General features: G+C 53.0%; 2 protein-coding genes across 4 annotated transcripts in view; both read left to right on the top strand.

The window, feature by feature from the left end:
• Rab11fip5 (RAB11 family interacting protein 5) overlaps positions 1–15,933 on the top strand; it is a 39,959-nt gene extending 24,026 nt beyond the window's left edge. The window contains exons 2-6 of one of the 3 annotated variants that reach the window (XM_029534911.1): positions 2,715–3,151; positions 3,251–3,926; positions 8,848–10,566; positions 13,258–13,447; positions 13,701–15,933. In XM_029534911.1, the coding sequence (XP_029390771.1) occupies positions 2,715–3,151; positions 3,251–3,926; positions 8,848–10,566; positions 13,258–13,447; positions 13,701–13,904 (3,226 nt within the window). In that variant the 3' untranslated portion in view covers positions 13,905–15,933. Of the gene's footprint in view, positions 1–2,714; positions 3,152–3,250; positions 3,927–8,547; positions 10,567–13,257; positions 13,448–13,700 lie in introns of all 3 variants that reach the window. The other 2 variants (XM_021190336.2, XM_021190337.2) reach the window with 2 other exon arrangements.
• Positions 15,934–17,348: 1,415 nt separating this feature from the next.
• The window catches only part of Sfxn5 (sideroflexin 5), a 120,163-nt gene continuing 114,091 nt past the window's right edge, over positions 17,349–23,420 (top strand). The window contains exon 1 of the mRNA XM_021190359.1: positions 17,349–17,587. Coding sequence (XP_021046018.1) covers positions 17,480–17,587 — 108 coding nt within the window. The 5' untranslated portion in view covers positions 17,349–17,479. The remainder of the gene's footprint in view (positions 17,588–23,420) is intronic.

The raw sequence follows: 23,420 nt of genomic DNA, 5'->3' as shown, positions 1-23,420 counted from the left end.
AAGGACCTGGGAGACAGTGAAACACTCAAGCATTCCTGTGAGGACTCTGTCCAGAGGATTCCCAAAGCCAGGGAATAGTGTCCTGAAGTGAGAGGCACCAGCCATCCCGCTGGGTCCCAGAGGAGATGCCCCAGGCCAGGTGTCTGTCCCTGGTGGGCAACCTCCACCACGAGATCCTGCAGCCTCTCCAGGAATGCAGAATCGAGGGAGGCATGGACCATGAAGGGAAGCCTCTCACACCATGAGCTAAAGCAACTCTTTCCCATTGAAGCTGCTTATACTAGGTAAGATGGTCTCACAGCGACTGCCATGGGACCACTAAGTCAGCCTTTTTGCGTGTGCATGTGAGTGCAATGCTGGTGCAGGCCAGAAGAGGGCCTTATTTACAGCTGGAGTTGCAGGGGTTAGTGGACCACCTCCTGTGAGTGGATGGACTCCAAAAGCAGCTTGTGCTCTTCACAACCGAGCTGTCTCCCTTGCCCCAATCCTTTGCTTTTTAAATAGATCTTTTTTTTTTTTTTAAGATTTATTTATTTATTATATGTAAGTACACTGTAGCTATCTTCAGACACTCCAGAAGAGGGCATCAAATCTTGTTACAGTTGGTTATGAGCCACCATGTTGTTGCTGGGATTTGAACTCCGGACCTTCGGAAGAGCAGTCGAGTGCTCTTACCCACTGAGTCATCTCACCAGCCCTCCTTTGCTTTTTAAAAGACCAGTTTCACTTTTGGATTTAGAGAAAGTCAGTTAAAGTTTGAATTTTGTCCACCACTACACACACTTCCCCCAAGCACCAGTGTCGTGTGTTGCTAACATCTGGCAGCAATATGGTACGTTTCTTATGGATGAGAGGCTGACTACCAAGGCATCAGAGGTCTTTATTGTTTAGTTTTTGAGACAGGGTCTCAGGTTGTCATCCCTAGCTGGCTTATAGATCTCTGTGTAGCCCAGGCTGCCCCTAAATTTGTGGCCATCTTGCTGTCTCCATGATTGGTTATACATCAGGGTTCTTTCTGTATGTTCCATATTCTTTAGGTGTTGAAACAAAATGACACCTATTTACCACAATGACATCATCCGGATAGTCTCACTCCATAAAAATTCCCTGCTCATTCACAAAACTGCTCTGCCCGCTCACTTCCTTTTCCTTCCCTCAGTCCCCTGCCAACCACTGATCTCTTTCTTTGTTTCACTTTGATTTTTTTAAGGGGGAGGGTGTCTCGAATAGTCTAGGCTGATCTCAAGCTTTCAGTGATCCTCCTGCCTCAGCATCCCCAGTGGTGAGATACAGGTGTGCACTGCCTGCCATGATCTGTCCTGATCTTTCTCTTATCTTGATAGTTTTGTCTTTTCTTGAATGTCATACAGTGGAGTCCATGAAGCCTTATTGAATAGGCTTCTTTCTCTTGCATGTTTACAAATCTTCCTGTGTCTTTTTATGTCTCTGTAGTTCATTCTTGTTTATCATTGCATACAGTTCCACTGCCTGTACTGGTGTGTTTATGTTCTCACTTAGTGAAGGGCACCTTGGCAACTTCCAAGTCTGGGCTGTTGCAAATAGAGATGCTACAAGTTTCTGAGAGTCTTTTTTTCCGTGGACACAGTTTGCACCCAGGCAGGTCAAACCCAACAAGCCCACCTACTCCTTGCATGGCAACAGTGCACTCAGTTTTCCTTGCACAGCAACAGTACACTCAGTTTTCCTTGCACAGCAACAGTGCACTCAGTTTTCCTTGCACGGCAACAGTGCACTCAGTTTTCCTTGCACAGCAACAGTGCACTCAGTTTTCCTTGCACGGCAACAGTGCACTCAGTTTTCCTTGCACGGCAACAGTGCACTCAGTTTTCTGAGAGCGGATGGGTGTGGTGGTGCACACCTGTAATCCCAGTACCTGGGTGGTGGAGTTCACAGGAAACTGCATTCAGATAGTGATTTCAAGGCCAGTCTGGGGTCTTCAAACCTGAAGCCATTATAGCCAGAGTAGGGGGTTGTGTCTGTGACTCCCTGGAGAGGGTATAGCTAAGGAAAATGGGCTTTGGAGTGATGGGACAAGGATGTCCTTGTCCTTGCCTGTCTGCTGTTCTGAGTAGCCTTACCTTCCAATCTGTAGAACAAGGGAATGAGCCCCTTGGGAGTACCTGGCAGGATGGAGAGCAGCAGATGAAGGCCCTTCTCCTCCCCGATACTCTTGCTTTAGGTCTCAGTCATGCCTGTCTGCTCCTCCGCCTCAGAGCATTCTTGGCAGGACTCAGGGTGAGTCAATGCATCTGTGAGGACTGTGTGTACATGCAGGAGTGTCCTGGGCCTCTGTGGGCTCTTCTTTGGTGGCTCAGAGTAGACCTGCTGGGACTGGATAATGTGAATCCTCAATAGGGCCTGGAAACAGAGCAGTTCTCAACAGGCCTGGCCTCATCCTTTGGGAGGGGGTGATGAGTTACTGTGGGGTCTCTGAGCTCAAGGAAAAGCACTGGCTGGGAGGGATTGTGTCCTGGTCACTGTTGCCTGCTCAGTGGCACCCGAGGCGCTTTCCTACCCTGGATGTAGTTTTCTCCATCATAGATCAGCTTAAGAGCTTCTTGGCCACACTGGTATTTCCAAAGCCCAGGCTCGTGTGCCAGCGCTGGCGGTGATGGTGGGTGTGGCTGTCCTGGGGAGTAAAGAGGGGTTCTGAGGCGCCTGTGACCAGAGCTCTGCCCTGCTTCTTCTCCCAGGTGGTACAAGCTACACTCCAAGCCAGGCAAGAAGGAGAAGGAGCGTGGTGAGATCCAGGTGACCATCCAGTTCACACGAAACAACCTGAGCGCCAGCATGTTTGATCTCTCCATGAAGGACAAGCCACGGTCTCCCTTCAGCAAGCTCAAGGACAGAGTGAAGGGCAAGAAGAAGTATGATCTGGAGTCTGCCTCAGCGATTCTTCCAAGCAGCGCCCTGGAGGACCCCGAGTTAGGCAGCCTGGGCAAGGTGGGCAAAGCCAAAGGTTTCTTCCTCCGCAACAAGCTACGCAAGTCCTCACTCACACAGTCCAACACCTCTCTGGGCTCTGACAGCACCTTGTCTTCCACTAGTGGCAGCCTGGTCTACCAGGGACCTGGGGCGGAGCTCCTCACCCGCTCACCAAGCCACAGCAGCTGGCTGTCCACTGAAGCCGGTGAGCAAGGGGACAGGGTGGGCTCTTCCCAGCTGGGGGTAAGGAAGGAGGGAAACAGGGCCCCTCTGCCAAGTGCTGACAGTCACATTTCCTTTCCAGGTAGGGACTCTATACAGTCCCCCAAGCTGCTTACCCACAAGAGGACATACAGTGACGAGGCCAGCCAGCTTCGAGCAGCTCCTCCCCGGGCCCTTCTTGAGCTCCAAGGCCACCTTGATGGTGCCTCCCGCTCTTCCCTCTGCGTCAATGGGAGCCACGTGTACAATGAGGAACCTCAGCCCCCCTTACGGCACCGCAGCTCCATCTCAGGCCCCTTTCCACCCTCAAGCTTCTTACACAGTGTCCCACCTCGGTCCTCTGAGGAGGGGTCTCGGTCCTCGGATGACTCTTGGGGCAGAGGCAGCCATGGCACCAGCAGCTCAGAGGCAGTGCCTGGACAGGAGGAGCTGAGCAAGCAGGCCAAAGGGGCCAGTTGCTCTGGAGAGGAGGAGGGGGCCCGGCTACCTGAGGGGAAGCCAGTCCAGGTCGCCACACCCATGGTGGCCTCCTCTGAGGCTGTAGCAGCAGAAAAGGAGCGGAAGCCCCGAATGGGGCTCTTCCATCACCACCACCACCAAGGGCTGAGTCGGAGTGAGCTGGGGCGCCGTGGCTCAGTCGGGGAGAAAGGGAGTCCGTCCCTGGGAGCCTCCCCCCACCATTCATCCACCGGGGAGGAAAAGGCCAAGAGTAGCTGGTTTGGCCTGAGAGAATCCAAGGAACCAACTCAGAAGCCCAGGTACATGTTCAGCAAGGCTACTTTTTTTGCTCTGTGTGAAGGAGGTTGGGTGTTTGGCCCCTGGGGCCTGGGGCTGGGAGGGGCAGGGAGCAGGCTGCCTGAGCTCTAGCTTTGCATGGTTAAGTGGGATATCTGGTCTTTCTGAGCCAAGGCTTGCACTGTGCCTGAGGACACAGGTAAGTAGCAAGGGCACCGTGCCCCGAGGGTCCTGTGGGTCAGGGTGGGCCCGGCCCTGGTGCTTGCTTCGGTAGAACAAAGGAAGGGGGAGACAGTGGCTTGTTGCTCTCCTGACCTCTGTCTCCTGCTTTCTTACCTCAAGGTAAGGGAGCCTTGAGACTGGGGACTGTCCCTTCAGGCACTTTCCCCTGAAGTTAGGTACCCTCTGAGTACCCACCTGGCTCTGGGATCTTGTCCCCTTGAGGGACAGGAGTTAAATATTGATTGCTGCACCCTCCCTCCTCACCTAGTTGTTTCCTAGCCAGGACAGAGACCATGGCAACTCGCTTGAAGTAAAACTCTCCCCTCCCTAAGATCTAGGGTACCCCGGGGGTACTCTGCTGGGAATGCTGGTCACTGTTGTTGGCACCATGCCTAGACCTCTCCTTTGGTCCTGGTCATAGCTTCTGACCCCTTCTCAGACAGAGTAGCTGCTGTATTGTTTGGCAGGGCCTTAAGGAGGGTTTCCATGGGCAGGTCACAGAAATCTGTCTTGCTGCCCAGGATTGGTGGCAGTCCCAGGCAGCGTCTTGAAGCCCGTTGTTCCTCCCCTCAGCAAGTCTCCCTCTCCCATTCAGTGGGTCTAGAGAAGGCTGGGCCCAGCTGTGAGGATGCTACGCCAGTTTCCCAGCAGAGGAGAGAGGCATGGCCGCGAAGCTCTGGCTTCCTTCCACCAGTTTCCGTGTGCTTCTCTGATTCCGTAACTCGGGTCCGTGGTGGACAGAAGGAAGAGGGGTTTCTGTCCTGCCCTCATTTGATTTTGAATTCTGTCATAGGCTGGGGTACCTTGATTTCCTGCCCTGGGCCCAGATGGCTGTAGGTGGCAGCTTGACACCAGGCCCTGGCCAAGCATCCAGGTAGGGTAAGAGGGGTCACCCTCAGAGACTATGAGCCCCAGCAGCACACTGACCTTGGTTCCCTGAAGCAGGAGGAAAAGCTGGCCCCGGAGTTGTTGGTGAGAATGCTTGCTTCGTGTTCCCGGGAGAAAGCTGAGAGATGAGGCAGCTCAGGGCAGCACCTGCAGGTTAGAGTCAGAACTAGTTACAGCTAGAGGAAGATCTCTACCTCCCACTGGGAGAGCCAGCCAGCCCACAGGAGCCCCTGTGCCCTGGGCTACTGTCACAAAGCCTGAAAGGTTGTTTTGAGTAAGAGCAGCAGCGCCCTCTAGTGACTCTGTGGCACTTGTGCTCTGTGGAGAGGCTCACCACAGTGTTGTAGAATTCAGTAGCTAGCAGGATGATTCTGCTGGCCCTACTGACATGCCACCGACATGTGGCTCTTACCCTTGATCTACATATGTGAGGCTGAGGGGAGTCAGAACTGAGCCTTATCTGGGCCACAGGACCTGCTGAGCCCTTGGCATGCTGTGGCATGGCTGTGTCCTATACTTGAGTTAACACAGGACATGTTTTCTGGGAATTGGAGCACATCTTAGGAGGTGGCAGGAGCTTCCAAGTTCAGGAGGGATGGCTGGCCAGAGGGTACAATGTATACAGGTGGTGTCTTGAAGGCTGGCTTTAACCTTTGAGGACTGGTGGGTGACTTTCATAGAGCCACTTGTCACCTCTGTGACTAGTGTTTGGAACACAGAGAGCTCTGTGTTGCATCTCAGCCCATGGAAGCCCTAGCTAGTAGTGAATCCTGCTCTCTACAGAGATGGCCCCAAGGTATGGTTTTTAAGGGCCACTGGGAATGGCAGCATATGCCTGGGATCCCAGTGCTCAGAAGGTCCTGAAGAGGATTTCTGTGAGTTTGGGGTCAGCCTGGGCTCCACAGAGAGACACTATCTCAGAAAATGTTAAAGGGTGGGGAGAAACACTGCAGTGAATTGGTGTTTCACATTAAGTGGTAGCTTCAACCGATTGTCCTTATGGCCCTGCAGGCCATGAGGCTTCTTCTCATAGTTGAAGGGACAGAGTTGCTTGAACTTGTCCCTTTTCCTTCCAGAATTTGGCCCTGAGAGAGATAAGACAGCATATGTTGGTCCCTACTGCTTGGGAGGGGAGGCTGTGCCAGGCTGGCTGGGTAGGCTCCAGGGTACAGTGGCATTCTCAGGACACAACCTGCACAGGAGACCTTGTGCACTGGTGGGTCAGGAGTGTCCCACCGCTGGCCTGCAGAGCGTGTGCTTGGTTGCTGGAGGGCGCAGGTGTTAAAGGCCAGGTTCACGGCCAAAAGAATATGTGCTAGGTATGGAGCAGGGCAGTGAAGATTGCGGGGAGGTTCTGAAGGTGAGAACAGGCAGGAGGATGTCGGCAAACCCTGCCAGCTCCAGGAAGCCTGTTGGGCCTGCTGCCTAGAACCCTGGCCTCAAGAGAGAGCCCTTTGCTGATTCCATACCAACCAGTTTCTGTGCATCTCTGGGGAATCATGGTGGGGAGGAGCCTCCTGACAGAGACTGGAGCTCCTGGTCAGCTTTTCTAGTACTCTTCTCCCTCAAGTCTGACTGGCAGTGGATTGCTGCAAGCCTGAGGGTGAGTGTGTGTGTGCCGGTGGGAGGATGTGGGGTGTCAGGTAGGGCCGAGCAATGCTGACAGGGCCTCTAGGGCTGCTCATGAGACGCATAAAGAGAGGCTAGTTCAGAGTGCCCCAGACCCTTTTCTGGGGTGCAGCTTGGGAGATATGGATGCTCCAGGCAGGGCTTTGACCCTAGTGGTAGTTAGTGTATGGCTTCTCCTTCCCCTAACTCTCAGAGGTCAGCCTGGGCCTCTGCCCTAGGACCTACCTGGAGGGCATCTGTGGCATAACTCCCTAGGCAGCGTTCTTCCCTTTTCAGTGTCTTCCCCCTGTTTTGTTTGTAGAAGCAGAACCAAAAGCTGGGAGAGTTGGAGCTAGAGGTGGGACTTGGGAAGGTGGGACATGAGAACGGTGTCTCCTGCTTTTCTTTGTCTTTGTCTAGGGCGGGCTCAGTCTAGAGACTGAGACTCTACCCTCCAGATTAGCTGGGGCTATTTTAGGGGAGAAGTAAGATCCTAAGAATCTTTGAAAGCTGGATTTTAAAAAATTACCTGAGATAGGGTCTCTCACCATGTAGCTCTGGCTGCCCCTGGAGCTTGTTATGTAGACCAGCCTGCCCTCAATTCAAGAGAGATCCTCCTGCCTCCGCCTCCCAGTGCTGGTTAAAGGTGTGCTACCACACCTAGCCTTTACTTACTTATTTATTTATTTATTTATTTATTTATTTATTTATTTGTAAACTCAATGTATCACAGGCTGCCTTTGAACTTGCCATGCATTGGACGGTTACCTTGAACCAGTCCTAGGACTGTGGGCTTGTGCTGGCACAGCTGGTCAATGCACTGCTGGGAATGGAACCCAGAGCTTCATGCATGTTGGGCAGACATGACACCGACTAAAGCCTCAGCCTCCTTTACTTTTCTTGGTTGGGCAGCGAGTGTGCGGTGTAGTCCAGGATGGCTCTGCAGCGAGGACGGCTCTGTGGTGAGGACGGCTCTGTGCGGCTGCTCCTCCCGCTGCCACCGTGGTTAGCTTTGGAAGCTGAGTCCTTAGGAGAATCTGGCTGTGTCCTGCTGGGGAAGCTGACCTCGGTCCCCAGTGTTTTTGGAGCCTCCTCAGCCTCTGGCTGACCTGGTCTCTTTCCTGTTGCCTGCCAGGCACCATGTACAACCTTAGTCTAGTTTAGGCCTTGAGTTCCTGGAAGAGTGTGGCGAGCTCCGGGCTCCTGCCCTCCTGCCGCGGCTCACCAGCAGTGCTTCCTGTGAAGCTGCTGGTTAGGTGGGGAAGGTGGATATGAAGAGCCTCCCCAGATGCTCTCATTTAGGCGGGAGAGGTGAAGTAAGGGGATCCCAGGAGCTTAGAGAACTGAAAAGCTGCCTGTGAGGAGGGACCCTGCTGGAGGGCAGGTATAAGGCCACCAACATTGGGGTCTGACAGCAAGCTCAACCATAGGCCACTTCCAGTCTGCATACACTGGAGTATTTGGTTTGCTTTTTTCTCTTACTGTGTCCCGGGGAAGTAAAGGCGCTTAGCTCAGCATGTATGCACTCCATAGGCTGGCCCACAAGGGGAAAGATGAGGGTGCTATCTACTGTAGGAGAATAATTCCTTAGCCAGTTATTCTGCCCCCTCCCCTTGTGCTGAGCTCTCTTGGACATCTGCCTGATGACAGTCTTGTCCTTATCCCTTCCTGCAAGAGCTCAGTGTAGTCTATTTCAGTTTGCAACCCAGGCTCCCTTGCTGCTGTCTTTGTCCATGAGCTCTCTCAGCCTCCTTCCTTTTGGTGCCTCATAATTCATTTGGTTCCCTGGGTCACGTGACTCCATATATAGCCCACGTGGTGGTGTGGCACCTGGCCTGGTGGAAGTTGGGGTAGGGATGGTAGTTGGCCGGGATATTTCCAGTCTCATCATTAACCAGGAGGCTCATGGTTTTGTCTTCTCCACAGCCTGGACGTGTCTCCTCAGGTAGAATCTGACCCAGCTGCTCCTCACCCCTGCTCCCCCCAGGCTCTGGCCCCCCCTCCTGCTCCCGCTGCTGCTCCCATGCTAAGCACTAACCTTTTTGCAGCCACCTCCCCTGCCGCTGCCACTGCCGCTGCTGCCACCATTGTCCTTGAAGCCACCCCATCCGGATTCTTGGGGGTCACCAACCCATTCCTCAACTCCTTGCAGAGCAACCCCTTCTTCGAGGATCTCAAAGCCAACATAGCACTAAATTCTCCTTCACCTGCTCCCTCTCTCCCCAGTGCCTCGAGGGCCAGCCTGGCCCCCCTGGCCTCCCCTGGGAAAGCCCTGCCTGAGTGGGACGACACCTTCAACGTCTTTGCTGCTGGCAGGCTGCAGCAAGAGGCCGGGAGTGGGATCCTGGCCCCTGCAGGAATGGGACTGGAGGAGGATGGGCTGCAAGACCCAGGCCCTAGGACCATGGCAGTGAAAGTGACAGAGCCCCAGGGAGAGCCTGGGGGAGGAAGAGGAGGAAGCAGCATGTGGCTAGAGACCAAGGCTTCTGTGGACTCAGAACTGGACCAGCCAAGCACAAGTATGTCTGACCCAGGACCCTTTGGGTCTTCAGGGACTGGTCCCTCCTCCAGGGCAGCCCAGTTGCACCTGCAAGCCTCAGCCTCCACACCAGACCGGGAGCTTCCTGCCGCAGAAGGGGGAGCGGGGCAGAGTCCGGCAGATAGTGGGGCATCTCTGTTCAGCTCCCCAGAAGTTCTCAGTGTGTGGGAGAGATTTCCTGGTTCAGATGACACTCCTGGAGGCCGGGATGAGGAGGCCCCCCAAGATGGAAGCCAGCTTTTCCAGGAGCTGAACACAGTGGAGGATTCCTGGCCTTGGGATGTGATCACCATTTCTCCTACAGCAGAGGTCGCTGCACCTGTCATGAAGGGAGAATCCGAAGGGGTGCTTTCTCCCCAGGTGCAGCCTGAATCTCCAGATACTGTGCCCCCCATGGGGAGCGAAGGGCTCCCAACATTGCGGCTGGAGCCAGAGCCAGGGCAGGGATTGGATGAGGGGCCATGGCTTGGCCCTCCACCTCCCAAGCCACCACGCCTCTTCACACCCACCAATTCTCAGGTGGAGGAGGAGGAGGAGGAGGAGGAGGACAAAGAGGAGGAAGAGAATGCTATAGGGGGGCTAAGTAACAGGGGACCAGGGGTAGAAGAAGATAGCACCCCAAGTGCATTGGTTATTGGTCCCCAAGAGTCTAAGGAGGAGTGGGTAAATCCAGAGTTGGAGGAATTACATAGACTGTCCTCTGGATCCCTGATAGGTGAGCCAGAACTTGAAGACCCAGTAGGAGAAACTAGTGGTCCTGTGTTTGGGGACTGTCCACCTAGGCCCACCAGCTGCCCTGAGGGGCCTGTCCCCAGATCCCATAACTCCATCAGCTCCACTCTGCTGAGTCAGAAGGTCTTGGGGACCTCAGAGACAGAGGAGGGCTTTGAAACCAAGACCCAGGAGCTAGTCGAAGAGGGGTTTGGGCCTCTCTCAGTGCCCTCCCAGCAGGCAGGTATGCAGACCAAGGAACAGGAGGAGGGAGAGGAAGAGGAGGAGGAGGCAGAGAGCTCCAATCCCTTCTTATATCAGGAAAGCCAAGATCCCCCCAGCCTCCCATCCATATCACCACCAGGGTCAAGGGAATCCTCTATCCATTCTGGTCCAGAAGAGTTGCCCACACCCCCAGAGCCTGCCTTCCCACCTCCCCCTCTCCCACCCTGGGCCAGCCACCGCCATGGCGTGCCAGGCCCTCCATGCCCTCCCCTGCCTATAGCCTGGCCCTTGACCTCTTCTTCCTCACCTCCCGAGGAGTCAGCTTCACCCCTTGGTCCCCCTGAGCTCTCCCCCACTGGGGGCTCCCCTACACCATATGGGGAAGACCACGCTGCAGCCACCCCAGCCTCCCCGCTTGTGCTTCTGCCCCTGGAGACACGACCAGCTGAGGAGCCCCAGCCCAGCGGCAGGTGAGCGTCCACCCAGAACCCTTCCCAGGAGGAAAGTGGGCGGGGAAGTGACCCGGGAGTAGAAGTATTTCACCGTCTAGCTTCATGTTTGCTGAGGGCACGTGGTAAGGGTCTCCTCTATTTGGAGGCAGGTGGTGAAGGCTTTGAAGCCATGCACTTCTGTAGGACCAGCTCTGACTTTGTTTATACATGGGACATCTGCGTGGCCCTGTAAGCTGGGGGTTTGGGAAACAGCACCTGAGAAGGGTAGGGGTTGAGGAGTGAGGTTGGAGAGAGTCAGTGTGCCCTGGCAGGAGATGGGAATGAGAGCTGCATCAGTTGTACCAAGATGCTGTGGTTGGGGGGATGGGACTCCACAGAGTGGAGATGCTTCTTCAGCTAGCAGGTTGTAGTGGGGCCCACAGCAATTTTTTGTCCAGGTAGGATGGGCTAACAGAGAGCTGGCAGAAGGTCTGGACTTAGACAGGAAGCTGAAGGTAGGCTCAGAGGAGAGGAGAGGAAGCTGTCTTCAAGTGCTTTCCATAGCCAAAGCTCCTAGAAAAGGCTCTTCAGCTGCAGCAGGCCCCTCACTGGCTTGCTTTGGCATTGGTTTTTCTGGGCTGGGCAGCTGAGTGGACAGCTGATGCCTCTGTGGCTATGGTCACGGAGGGTGACAAGGGTGATGAGACTTGGGATCAGGGCTCAGTGAGAGTGACCCAGCAGGGGCAATGGTTCAGGATGGCAGTGGCTCAGGATCTAGCCCTGGCCTCTGAGGCCCCCCGGCCTGCTCAGGCGCCTGCTGGCTCCTATGTGCAGGGCTCTGAGCAAGCACCTGTTTGGTGCCAGAACTAAGGCATGCCTAGTCCAGGTGGATGACCAGGAGCATTCAGTGAGGGAGGCAGTAGGGCCTGCTGGTGACACCCAGTGGTGGGTGGGGCTGTAGGAGCTGGTGGCTATGGTTTCCTCATTTCCTGTGATGGTGTCCTCATCTGGCTTACATCTTGCAGTATAACCTTGATTTATGCTCACACTTACAGGGTTTCTTTTCAGAACTGGTTTCATTTCATATGTATATGTGAAGTGATGGTCATATAGAACTGTCCCTATTTCTCAGATGAGTGTGGGGGTGGTTCAGGCTGAGAGCCTAGCACTGTAGCTGCTTGCTGAGGGTACCTCCGTGCACTGAGGGTGGCTGTTGAGACAGGCGGCCTTCGAGCTGCTTTCAGACCATCTCCAGTGCAGACTCCAGGTAAGAGCACAGGTGAAGGCCCAGTGAGGTGAAGCTCCCCATGTGGGCACTTGATGAGCTTTTATGTCTGTGAGACTAAACACCAGCCCTGTCCTGAGGAGCACAGGTCATCCTGAGCCTGTGCCAGGAGTGCTGGGGGGCTAAGACTAAGTGGCTTTGCTTTCTATTCTTTGCCTGAAGGCCTGGAGTCTCTATAGGGTGAGTGGATCTGTGAGGTTCCCCCAGGACAGGTTAGCTGATTTATGGGCCCGATGCTTCCAACTTATATAACTATTGCAGGTGTCAGGTGCTAAGGCATCCCAGGAGAGGGTTAGCTTAGGGAATCACTAGGTTTCCTAGAGCAGGTGAGCTTGCATAGCTTTGACACCATAGTAGGAACTAGGTTAGTAGGAAGAAGGGTAGAGGAAGATCTTGGGGGAGGGGGTTGGTTGATGAGGCACAGTTTCATCTAGCAGAGGCTGGCCTTGAGTTCCTGGTGCTTCTGCCTCTGCTGGGCTGTTATTACAGGTGTGGACCACTCTGTCCAGCTAGTTTTTGTAAAGGTCGAAAGATCGTTGTTGTTTATGACTGAGGAGGCCAGTTGTGGGCCAGGAGGCACAGGCAGAGCCTTCGTTGTCCTAGAATCTGTGGTCTTACCCAGAAAGGAGCCACTAAAGGAATTAGTGGAAAGCCACTAATTGTCTCTTAGAGTAGGGAGTGGGTGGCCGATGGGCAGGTGCAGTTAGGAGAGGAGATGAGTGAGGCTAAAGAGGATGAGTTGGAGGGCCTCCCCGAGGTGTGAGGGGAACTAGGTACGTCCAGAAGAACCCCAGGGAAGCAGCTGGACTGTAGCTGGCAAGATACAGGGTGTCCAGGAGAAGGAGAAGCCAGGGAGCTAGCAGTTTAGACAGAGAAGAGGCTGATAAGGGTCAGGACACTAGCTGCAGGTCTTTGAAGAAGGGGATAGGTGGGTAGCTGTCAGCTCAGAAGTGAAGGAGGGGACCCAACAGATTTACTTGGACTGGGGTATCAGCATGGAGGTCTTGGCCTGAGTACTCAAGGAAAGGGAGAGGTTAGAAAAGGAAGGCAGTGCCCACGCTCCACACAGGGTTGTGGGAGGAGGTGTAGGGTCAAGGTCAAGAGATTTTGCAGGCCTGTCCAAAGCTCATGGTAAGCCATTAGTAGAGCGAGGTAAAGATGAGGGGGCATCATAGTCTGTATAGGGCTCTCTTGCTCTTAACCCTGAAGTTCTCACACCCACAGTCTTGATTGGGACACTAGATGTGTAGAAGACAAGGGACGGGAAATGGCTGGCTAAGACTGGTCACAGGTACAAGAGTTTGTAGGCCAGTTTTCCATGCTGAATTGAAGCTGGTGCATTGAGGAGGGTGGGTAGGATGCTGTCCTGAGACATCATAGAGACGGTGGTGTAACCTTTGTACAGCCTTTGGTCCCTGTAGCTCACCTCTTGTTTATCTTTGCAGTCCCCACCCTGTGAAACCCCTCACTGCTGCCCCTGTGGAGGCTAGCCCCGACAGGAAACAGCCCCGCACCAGCCTGAGCACAGCCCTGAGTAGCGGACTGGAGAGGCTCAAAACGGTCACATCTGGCGGCATCCAGTCTGTGCTTCCAGCGTCCCAGCTTGGCTCAACTGTGGACACCAAGAGGCCAAAGGTGAGGTGCAGCAAGGTGTTAGGGGGCAACTGAGAGAGCAGGCCGTATGATGGACAGAGGCCAAGTGATGTTGGGGCAGAGCAGGTAACTGGTGGTTCCCCGTGCCACAGCTCTTAAGTGGAGAGGACATCTCCAGCCATAGAGATGGGCTGCTGCCGAGTCTGGGGTTCTACAGTGGGGAAACAGGCTTGGGTGGGCTAGTTGGGGGAAGGTCTGGCCCTCCCCTGCTTAGTTGCATTCTATCTGGCCATAGGATTCTGCTGTGCTGGACCAGTCGGCCAAGTACTATCACCTGACTCATGATGAGCTCATTGGCCTGCTCCTGCAGCGTGAGCGTGAGCTGAGCCAGAGAGACGAGCATGTGCAGGAACTGGAGAGCTACATTGACCGGCTGCTGGTGCGGATCATGGAGACCTCCCCCACACTGCTGCAGATCTCCCCTGGCCCCCCCAAGTAGCCCTCCAATCCATCCCTGGAGGGATGGTGAGGGCCTGTGTAGTGCCCGCCACTGACTGCTCTCACCTGAGTAGGGCAAGCCTGCTCTCATGGTCACTCTCTGCTCCCCTCCCCATCCTGCCTCTGCTCTGGCTGCTGGAAGGGGCCCTTTGAACTCCCACTGGAGCCTTGGGTCTTTTCTACCCGACTATTCTCACACTCGAGGTTATGGGGCTCCCCAGAGAACTGAAACAAGGTTGTTAGCTGTCAAGATGGAGCAGGAGTGAGCTCTGGGTTCTGGGGTGAGGGGAATTATCTACAGCAACACTGTTAACAGCACAGACTTAGTCACCCCATGAGGCTGGTCAGTTGTTTCTTCTCTTGGCTGACTCTTCATCTCCATTGCCCTCTGGCACCTGGAGGGTCTTCTAGGCCACTGGGTCAGGGGTGGGGACTAAGCTGCTTGCTTGTCTGTGCACTGTAGACAACCAGGTCACCTACACTTCAGCCTTGTGCCTGTTCCCTAAGAGCAAGGAGCCTGTGTGTTTTCGTCTTGTCTCTCTGTCTAGAGCTGTGTGTGAGCATGTACACAGGGTGGTGGTGGTATGTGCCTGTTCCTCAGCTGCTCCCTGCCCCTCTTCAGACCCTCCCACTCCATGTTCCAGTAGTGGTGGGAGGTGGGTGGGCACAGCGGGAATGACTTCTGGCCCCCTGCAGGCCTCCATACCTCCCTAACATGAGGCCCTCCAGGTTGGGGTTTTGGGCTGCTCATATTTTGTGGACCAGGCCTCCATGTCTGTTGTTAACACTCCTCAGATGCCAAAACTGTGCTGCTGTGGGCTCAGAACATTTGGAAACCAATTAAATGTGCCTTTTGTGGGTGAGGACAAGAGCCTCTGGATGTAGATGTCTCTCTGGCCATGGTGTCCCTTCCCTCCTGTTGAGCACATGAAAACGACTGTTAGGGTCCTGAAAGGGGGCTGTGGACCAGGCTTTTTACTATCCTGAGAAGTACCTCAGGTAAGGCTCTTGCCAACCTGCTTAGGAGGTGCCCTAAACCTTCTTCCCACTTCCCGGACCTCCCTTGACCCTTATTTGGAGCATCCTGGGATAAAAATCTAGTGCACAGTAGGTCTGGGACTAGCCTGCATTTTATTGTGTCTGACCTTGGGTCCCCGTTATGCTGGACCAGTGGGTTTGTCTGTAAGTAGGAGGCTTCACTCTGCCTTAGGAGACACCTGTACTTAGGAAAATGCCTTGTGGCTCTCCAGCTGTTCTGTCCCGGCAGTATAGTCCCTCCTGCTCACCAATCCCTCCTGCGTTGCCTGGCTTGGCTGAAGTGCATTCAAGTGAAGTCAAGTATCTGCTCTGTGGTCCCGCTTCTAGTTTGCTTGTGAATACAGCCAGTCTCCCCTGGCATCTGCGGGGGTCCTTGGTGGCTGTGCATTACAAAAGGTATGAGTGAAGGAGGTGAGATGCCGACAAAAGATGCTTCGGGCCCATTGGAGAGGCAGTAACTTCTTTCCAACTGTCTCTTAAGGACAGGGTCATGGGTTCACTCAGAACACCTCAGGAGAATATTCTCTGTGGATGATGTCAGTCTTCTGCCAGCATAGAGCAGATGAACCACAATGGGGTCCACCACTGTGCAGCTACCAACTATAGGTCAACTCAGAGATGAGGAAGTAGCGACCGACCGGTTCCCAGAGTTTGGGGGTGGGGGCAGTCCTTGGGTGTTGGAGGTGTCTCTTGAGGAACTGCTAGGTCTTCCTCTGGGCTTTAATTGGTCCCAGCCCTTCTCTCATCTTTCATCCATCCTTGCTGTTTGGCTTCCCCACATGGCCAGGGCAGGGGTGTCTTCCAGAGAGGTCCTGGGCTGAGGCCAGGGTTTTGTTCATTGTCTGCAGCCAGACAGGCAGCAAGCAGGCACAGCTCTGCTCTGCCCCTTGTCTTCCTAGTTGAAACTCCTGTCTATAAAGAGCTTGTTCTTCATGTTTTGAGCACTTTATGAAGAATAAAAAGATCGTGTACCACAGCCAGCTTGTGTGTTTGTTTTGAAATGAGTGGACAAAGGAGGCTGCTTGTGGGAGAGGGCAGTGTTTTCCTCAGGTGACAGAGCTACGGCCCTGAAATCACAGGCAACACTGCCTCATGGCCCATGTGCCTAGGATGCCTGTGTTCACTGGGCACTGATCACAGGCATATTTACTGAATGCTGGGGCTGGCGGGGGGGGGGGGGTGGGGGGGGGGGAGTGGATAAAGAGGGCAAGTTTTGTGATTTCTGTCCTGAAGCCACTGAGTTCCGTAAGGAAAGGTAAGATACAAACCAAAAATAAGAACTGTTCTTTGGTTCATTTGTGAGTTCTGTTCCATGTGGCTCAGCTGTCAGTGAGCAGATGAGCACTTGGGCCACCAGTGGCTCATGCAGTGTCCAGAAGGACAAGAGGGCAACCCCAAGTTAGCGCTGAACCCCACCATGAGACAGAGGTTTCCCTAGAGTTATGTCCTGGGTGAAACCATCATCTCCCCATTCTCCATGCCCAATGTTGCTCATAACCACACCACTGAGTTGGGGCTGCAGTTGCCATTTGGTGTCATTCTGTGGCGGTGGTGTGTGTGTGTGTTTATTACCCTGGTATTCTCTGCAGCTCCTGGTGCACCCCTGTTGCTGGCCCTCAGTAATTAGGCTTGGAGGGAACCTCCTTAGGTCAAAAGAAGTAGGGTCTCAGGATGCTTAAGCGCTGGATATTTTAAGTCACCCAAAGCATTTGAGTGCCTAGTGTCAACCTTCCTATATCTGCACTGAAGATTTATCCACCCCCTCCCCCCCACCATACAGTAGGAAAGATATTTAAGCCTATGGTTTGTCTGCTGGCTGGCACCTGTAATCCTGGGTCTTGGGAGGCAGAGGAAGAAGGATCACAAGTTTGAGGCCAGCCTGTGCTACATAGTTCCAGGCTAGCCCGAGCTACATGCAACGAGGCAAAAGAGAGTGCTGCCTAGTACAGAATCTGGAAGCGGATTTTTGTGGAAGTAGACTGATGGAATCGATGAACGCGTATGCGGAACCTATAAAAAGAATCGCCTCAGGCCATGATAAAAAATGAGTAGAATGTTAAAGGGTCACAGCAGCGTGAGCATGGCTTGTTTCAGAGAGTGGCAGAATGGTTGGAGGCAGGGTTTTGACAGAAGAAACGGTAGGAAAATCCCGCAGTGCGACTCCTTGCTGAAGGCCATCCGAGTTAACCCCACTCTGCCTGGAGTCCTTGCATGTCTGATCCGGGTCGTGTCCGCCTTTGTAGGGGTTTCTTATCCTAAGACTCAGGCCTGCCGGTACACCCGCACATGCATTTGCATACATTCCCAGGACTGCGGACTCCTGCTGCTTTAGTGGCGGGAACCAAGACCAGGTCTGCGTGGGTGCAACTCTCTGCAGTCTGAGGTTGTCAGGCTCAGAGCAGGGGAAAACTACACTCCCCAGAAAGCTCTGCGCGCCCGGTTCGCTGCGGTTGCTCACGGCCAATCGGGAGAGGCAACTGTGGCGGGGGCCGAGGAGGGACATTTTAAAAGGGCTGGAGATTGCGGGCGTCAGTGGCCATGGCGGATACAGCAACCACAGCCTCGGCGGCGTCCGCGGCGTCCAGTGCCCCGAACGCCTCCACAGATGCACCCCCTTTCCAGCTGGGCAAGCCCCGCTTCCAGCAGGTGAGGTTCGGGATGCGGCCTGCGGGTGGAAGGGAGACACAGGGAAGGGCACGGAGCCAAATCTCTTGCAAAGTCACTTCAGCTCGAGGGTCTCCAACCCGCGGACACCAGAGCCTACAGCTAGTGCGGGGACCTTGGCTGTAGCCGCTCCTTTCCTATTGGGCAACAGGATGGGCGAGGTCTCCCTCTCTGGTTTCCTATTGGCGGGTGGCACAGTCATTCCGCGGATGCCCGCGCCCTGGCACAGCCCCCGTCCGAGTCGCTCGGTGATTGGCCACGCGGGTCGCGGTCCCGGGTCCGAGCGGCTCTGAAGGGGTCGCTCTGGCAAATGCACCCTAGGCGCAAAGTTCCCGTCTTGTGCTGCATGGGCCGGCGGTGTGGCCGGTACGCTTCTCAACTTCTCCCCGAGTGGGACTGACCTTTTTGTGGGCTGCGGGACAGTCTCGGGGCAAAACTCCCTGGGCACGCCCCACGGTCATGCTCCGGTTCCTCAACCTCCAGCAAGGTGCTGCGTGTGCCCTAGGATGGGACCGCGTGCACCGGTACAGCGACCTGATCTCTGTTCGGGGGGTCGGGGCTTCCGTGATGAGACCAGCCGGCCAGCTAGTGCGCTCTGCGGGGATGCATGCGGCTGGGACAACGCGGAGAGACGGGTGCGGGGAAACGCTGTGTCATTCTCCGAAACTGCGCTCTCCTCCCAAGGGTCCCAAGCGCGCTCCAGTCCTACACGCGCTGCTCCGGGCCGCTGCCCAGCGCTGCCCCCATCCACACCCTCTTGGGCTCTTCAAGATGCACCGTGACTATGATTAACCTTACCCGGGGACACACCAACCCAAGAACCCCGCAGGGCATCACTAACTCGGCCATGGAACCGGAGCAGGTCTGTGAGCCAGGAGCATGGGATCTTAGTTACAACACCGCAGACCCTCTGCCTCCAGAGCTGAAGTGACCGTGGGCTTGCCAGGAGTGGGGGCAGCAGATGTGCTAGAGAAAACTTTGAAGGAAGAAAGGAAATGCTACAAAGGTGGGATGTAGCTGGGTGTAGAGGTGAGAATGGGTCCGAATTCAGCCCCCCAACTTCGTCGAACTGAGCTTTCTGAGAATATGTCCCTAGAGTTTTTAAATGGGACTTGTTTTCTTTCAAAAATAGACTTGTCTCAGCTTGGAGGAATCTGGAGAGATTTAATGTCCCAGCGAGGAGTGTAAAATGCCACCTATTGAGACTCTGTCAGGGGTGTTTGTGCCTAACCTTGAGTGACCCTCCATTTGTTCCCACCCCCATTCTATGCATCCTTGAGTAAGCCTGCACCCCCTGCTGGGAAACACTTGCTGTCTTTGGAACCACCACCCCAGTGGTCCTTTCAGAATGCAAAAACTCCCCTCTGCACCCCCCCNCCCCCCCCACCCCCCCACCCCCGCAGTGGGAGCCTCGAAGATGCAGATTACTCTTCCAAAGTATTCCCTTGGTCCTTTTCCGGATTAAAAGGGATTGTTGATCTTATCCCGAGGCAATTGGGCTTTTAATAACACGAACTGAATAAGGGCTTTTCCCCCAGTGTCTGGTGTCTGGTATCCGGAATCTGGATGGTTCTTGGGTCATCCATCTACCTAACATTTACTGAGTACCTTGTATTGGCTTCCTGCCCTGGGCTCTTCCCTCTTGTGGAGTGTGTTTGGGGAGGATTAGTTCCTGCAGCTGTTCACATCTGTGGAGCATGCAGTAGCCTCTGCAGAGGCCTCCACTGCTGGCTGATTAGTGGTCTGATAAGAAAGGGTGCTGAGAACTTCTGTTTCTTCCACACCTGCTCCTCCCTTTGCAAACAACTCAGCCTGCCACCCAAGAACTGGAGTCTTAAGCCTCCATTCTTCTCTGTAATTCCCAGCCCTCCTAGGCAAGCCAGAGGCTGTGTTCTCTTCCCCACAGCTCTCCTAGCCTCCCTCTCCAAGGCTAACCCAGTCCACATGTTTATTTTTTGGCCAACATGGGTACCTCCGCCACGTTCCTGGGTTTCCAGTCCTGCTCTGGCCCTCTTCCAACTCCTCCCTTTCTTCTACGGCAGAGTCCCAACAGTGCAGGTCTGATCAGGTGATCCCCATCCATGCAGCATTCTTTAACAGCCTGCACTGGTTTTCTCTATTTTTGAGATATAGACCTCACATCTGAAGGGACCCAAGGTTTTGCAGGGCCCACTCCTTGACATTTGACTCCCCACTCAACCCCCTTCTTTACACCATTCTGGCAGTTTTCAACCCTCAGGCTTATCCTTATCTCTCCCATGCCTGGGCTACCCACTGGAACATCTCTTGTCTCCTGTTCTCAATACTTTTTGAGCTCCTCCTCATCTCTACATTATCCACAAATCATCATTTCCTTGAAGGAGCCTCATGCTCTTGGCTTCTTTATTGCCGTGTTTCTTCCCTTCACTCATATGGGATCAGGGACTGTGTCTACCTTCTCAAGGTGTTGTTAGGTTATCACATTAGCATAATGTCTGGATGGATGAGGTGTGCCTCAGAGCTAAATGAGTGGGGCTGGGCTCTCCAATAGGGTTTGTGAAATTGAATGAAATTGAGTTACAAGCCTTTGATTTCGGCAATTGGCCAAATTGTATCTAAATTGTTCCCTAGGAATTTTGGAAGATGGCAACATTGTTCCAGTCTTTAAGAAAAAAGTTCTAAAGTCAGTAGTTTGCCACATACTTCTGAGTGGACAGGTTCCTTCCCCCGGCTGGTCTCAAAATTCTCCATGTAGCCAAGGATGACCTTGCATATCTGACCCTCCTGCCTCTACCTCCAGGTGTGGTACTGGAGATAGAATCCAGCTTTGCACATGCTAAGCAAGTCTTTCAATGAAGCTACATCCTTTGCCTGGGCCCAGTTAGTTATCTTCCTCTGGATCCTGGGTCCTGTTCTCAGTGTTTGGCACACAGTAGGTGTCTAATGACTGCTGGTAGTGGACTGCCTACCGATTCTGTTGACAGTGGGTCATAAACCATGGCCCATTCTCAAAGCCCCACCCCAAGCCCCAGGGTCTCCTTGTGCCTCCAACTTCCTATATAATCACAAATGACCCTGAACTTCTGTCTTTCTTGCCTCCACCTCTGAAGCACAGGGGTGATAGGTGTTCCAACAGCACACCTAGTTTTATGGGTGCTGGGGACCAAACCCAAGGCTTTGTGCATGCTAGGCAAACACTCTACTAATTGAGCTACAGCCCTAGTCCTAGTACTTTTTGTAGGATTGGGAACTGAGGTCTTATTTCTCCCCTCCCTGATCAAAGGTCGCTCTGTAAAGGAGGGCAGGGGGAGAGGCAGCAACTGAGCAGGGTCAGAGCAGGGAAAGGGTGATGGGTTGGTTTTGTGACTGCCTTTCTTTCCATAAGATGTTGATGGTGGCCAACAATCCCCTACCCCTTTTGGAATATTGGCTTATGAAAATTTTACGGCCCTTTGTGACAGGTACAATGACCTCTAGTTTTCAGGTAATAGCATTGCAATTCACAAACAGATTCAGTGACTTCCCAGGCAGCCGAGTTCCAGAGTCCAGGCTTATTTATTTACTGACAACTTTTTTTGTTGTTGTTTTTTGTTTTTTGTTTTGTGAGACAGGGTTTCTCTCTGTAGCTCTGGCTGTCCTGGAACTCACTTTATAGACCAGGCTGGCCTCGAATGCAGAGATCCACTTGCCTCTGCCTCCTGAGTGCTGGGATTAAAGGTGTGAACTACCACATGGCTGCTGAGTTAATGTTTTATAGACTTCTAAAGCAAACCAGGAGGTCCAATGAGGTAGATCAATGCTGTACATGACCTTGTAGATAGGATAGAGGTACAAAAGACCAAAGAGAGATCTCTTTATGTCAGTGTTCCTTGTTCTGGAGGTTTTTAACCCCCAAATTAGAGCCTTTCATCTTCTAACCCTTGGCTGCTCATTGTTCAACTGCAGCTATGCTGTGTTAAGACCAACCTTATTTTACCTGTGTTCTTCCCTATTCTTAGCCAACGAATTGCTTTGAAGCAAACCTGAGAATCCTGACATTTCACTTACTAGCTAGTGAGTGGGTATAGCTAAAAATAAGGGTTTGTGTATGGTGTGCATGCGTGAGTATGTGTGTGCATGCATGCATGTGTTGCATTTGTGTACTCCTGTGTATGGAGGCCAGAGGACAACTTCAGCTGTTGTTCCTCAGGTACCACACACAGCCTGGTTTGTTTTACAAACTTTAAAAAAAGCGTGAGGGTGCGAAATCCTTTTAGATTTACATAAGTTAAAATCTAGAATTCCTGTACAACTTTCACACACGGTCCTTTAATATCTCACAGGGCCAATAGACATTTGTCAAAAATAAGAAATCAAAATTGGTGGCTGGAGAGATGGCATAGCAGTTAAGAGCTCTTGCTTGGGAAGATTTCAGTTCCTGGGCAGTGGTGGCACACGCCTTTAATCCTAGTGCTTGAGAGGCAGAGGCAGAGGCAGGCTGATTTCTGAGTTTGAGGCCAGCCTGGTCTACAGAGTTCCAGGACAGCCAGGGCTACACAGAGAAACCCTGACTTGAAAAAAAAAAAAAAAAAAAAAAAAAAAAAAAAAAAAATGAGTTCAGTTCCTAGGACCCATGTTAGGTGGGCACTCACATGGCCTGGGACTTCTGCTCCAGGGGATCTGACACCCCCTTCTGGCCCTATGTGACACACAAAACTTTATCTTTAAAACTTTGTTGGGGCTGGTGAGATGGCTCAGTGGGTAAGAGCACCCGACTGCTCTTCCAAAGGTCCAGAGTTCAAATCCCAGCAACCACATGGTGGCTCATAACCATCTGTAACAAGATCTAACTCCCTCTCCTGGAGTGTCTGAAGATAGCTACAGTGTACTTACATATAATAAATAAATAAATCTTTAAAAAAAAAAAAAACCAAAGTTTTTTTTTTTTTNTTTTTTTAAAGATTTAATTTTTAAGAGAAAGTTGGGGTATGTGCTGGTGAGTACAGATGCCTCGAGAGGTCAGAAGAGGGCATGGCATCAAATTCCCAAGAGATGCAGCTATAGGCCGTTGAGTCCCCTGATGTGGGTTCAGGTAACTACTGAGCAACCTGAACTCAGGTCCTCTGCAAGAGCATCTTTCCAGCCCCCAGGTTCTGAACCTCTGTAACAAGCTGCAATGCAGGTGACATATCACTTCCGAAGTGTGCTTCCCTCAAAGCCTACATCTCTGTCTGTCCATGGGGAATGCACTCGACACACCCAAACTGAAGATGTGCTACAAAATATCCCACCAGTTCTCCCCAACACTGTCAAGGTCAGAAAGTGAAGGGAGTCTGAGAAACTCACAGTCCAGTGGATGCAGGCTTGCTTATTGGTTCTCCATTATTTCCCCTCTCTTATATGTTGAAGAAACTGGGGCATGTCCCTTGTAGAACTCGCCTCATTCAGATGTGGCTGGTTGCATCTCTGTGGTGCTGTTGGGCCTGTCCTTTTGTCCCGTGTTTCTGCTTTGTTTTATTTCTTGTTTTTTTGTTTTTTGTTTTTTTGGTTTTTCGAGACAGTGTTTCTCTGTATAGCCCTGGCTTTCCTAGAACTCACTTTGTAGACCATGCTGGCCTCGAACTCAGAGATCCGCCTGCCTCTGCCTCCAGAGTGCTGGGATTAAAGGCATGCACCACCACACCTGGCTTCTGCTTTGTTTTTAAACACTACTCCATAGTCCTACTGGAAGAGGACAGTTCACCTCCTAGGAGCCTTTGAGACCTGATTTTCTTCCTTCTTCCCTCCTCTTCTGTTCTCAGTTTCTTTTAAAAAGTAGTTTGAAGCTGGGTATAGTAGCACACATCTTTGATCGGAG

This window comes from Mus pahari, chromosome 2 (assembly GCF_900095145.1).
Source record: "Mus pahari chromosome 2, PAHARI_EIJ_v1.1, whole genome shotgun sequence".
Classification (NCBI taxonomy): Eukaryota; Metazoa; Chordata; class Mammalia; order Rodentia; family Muridae; genus Mus; species Mus pahari.
Note: the sequence above shows the minus strand (reverse complement) of the source record. Positions and strands in the feature narration are given on the sequence as shown.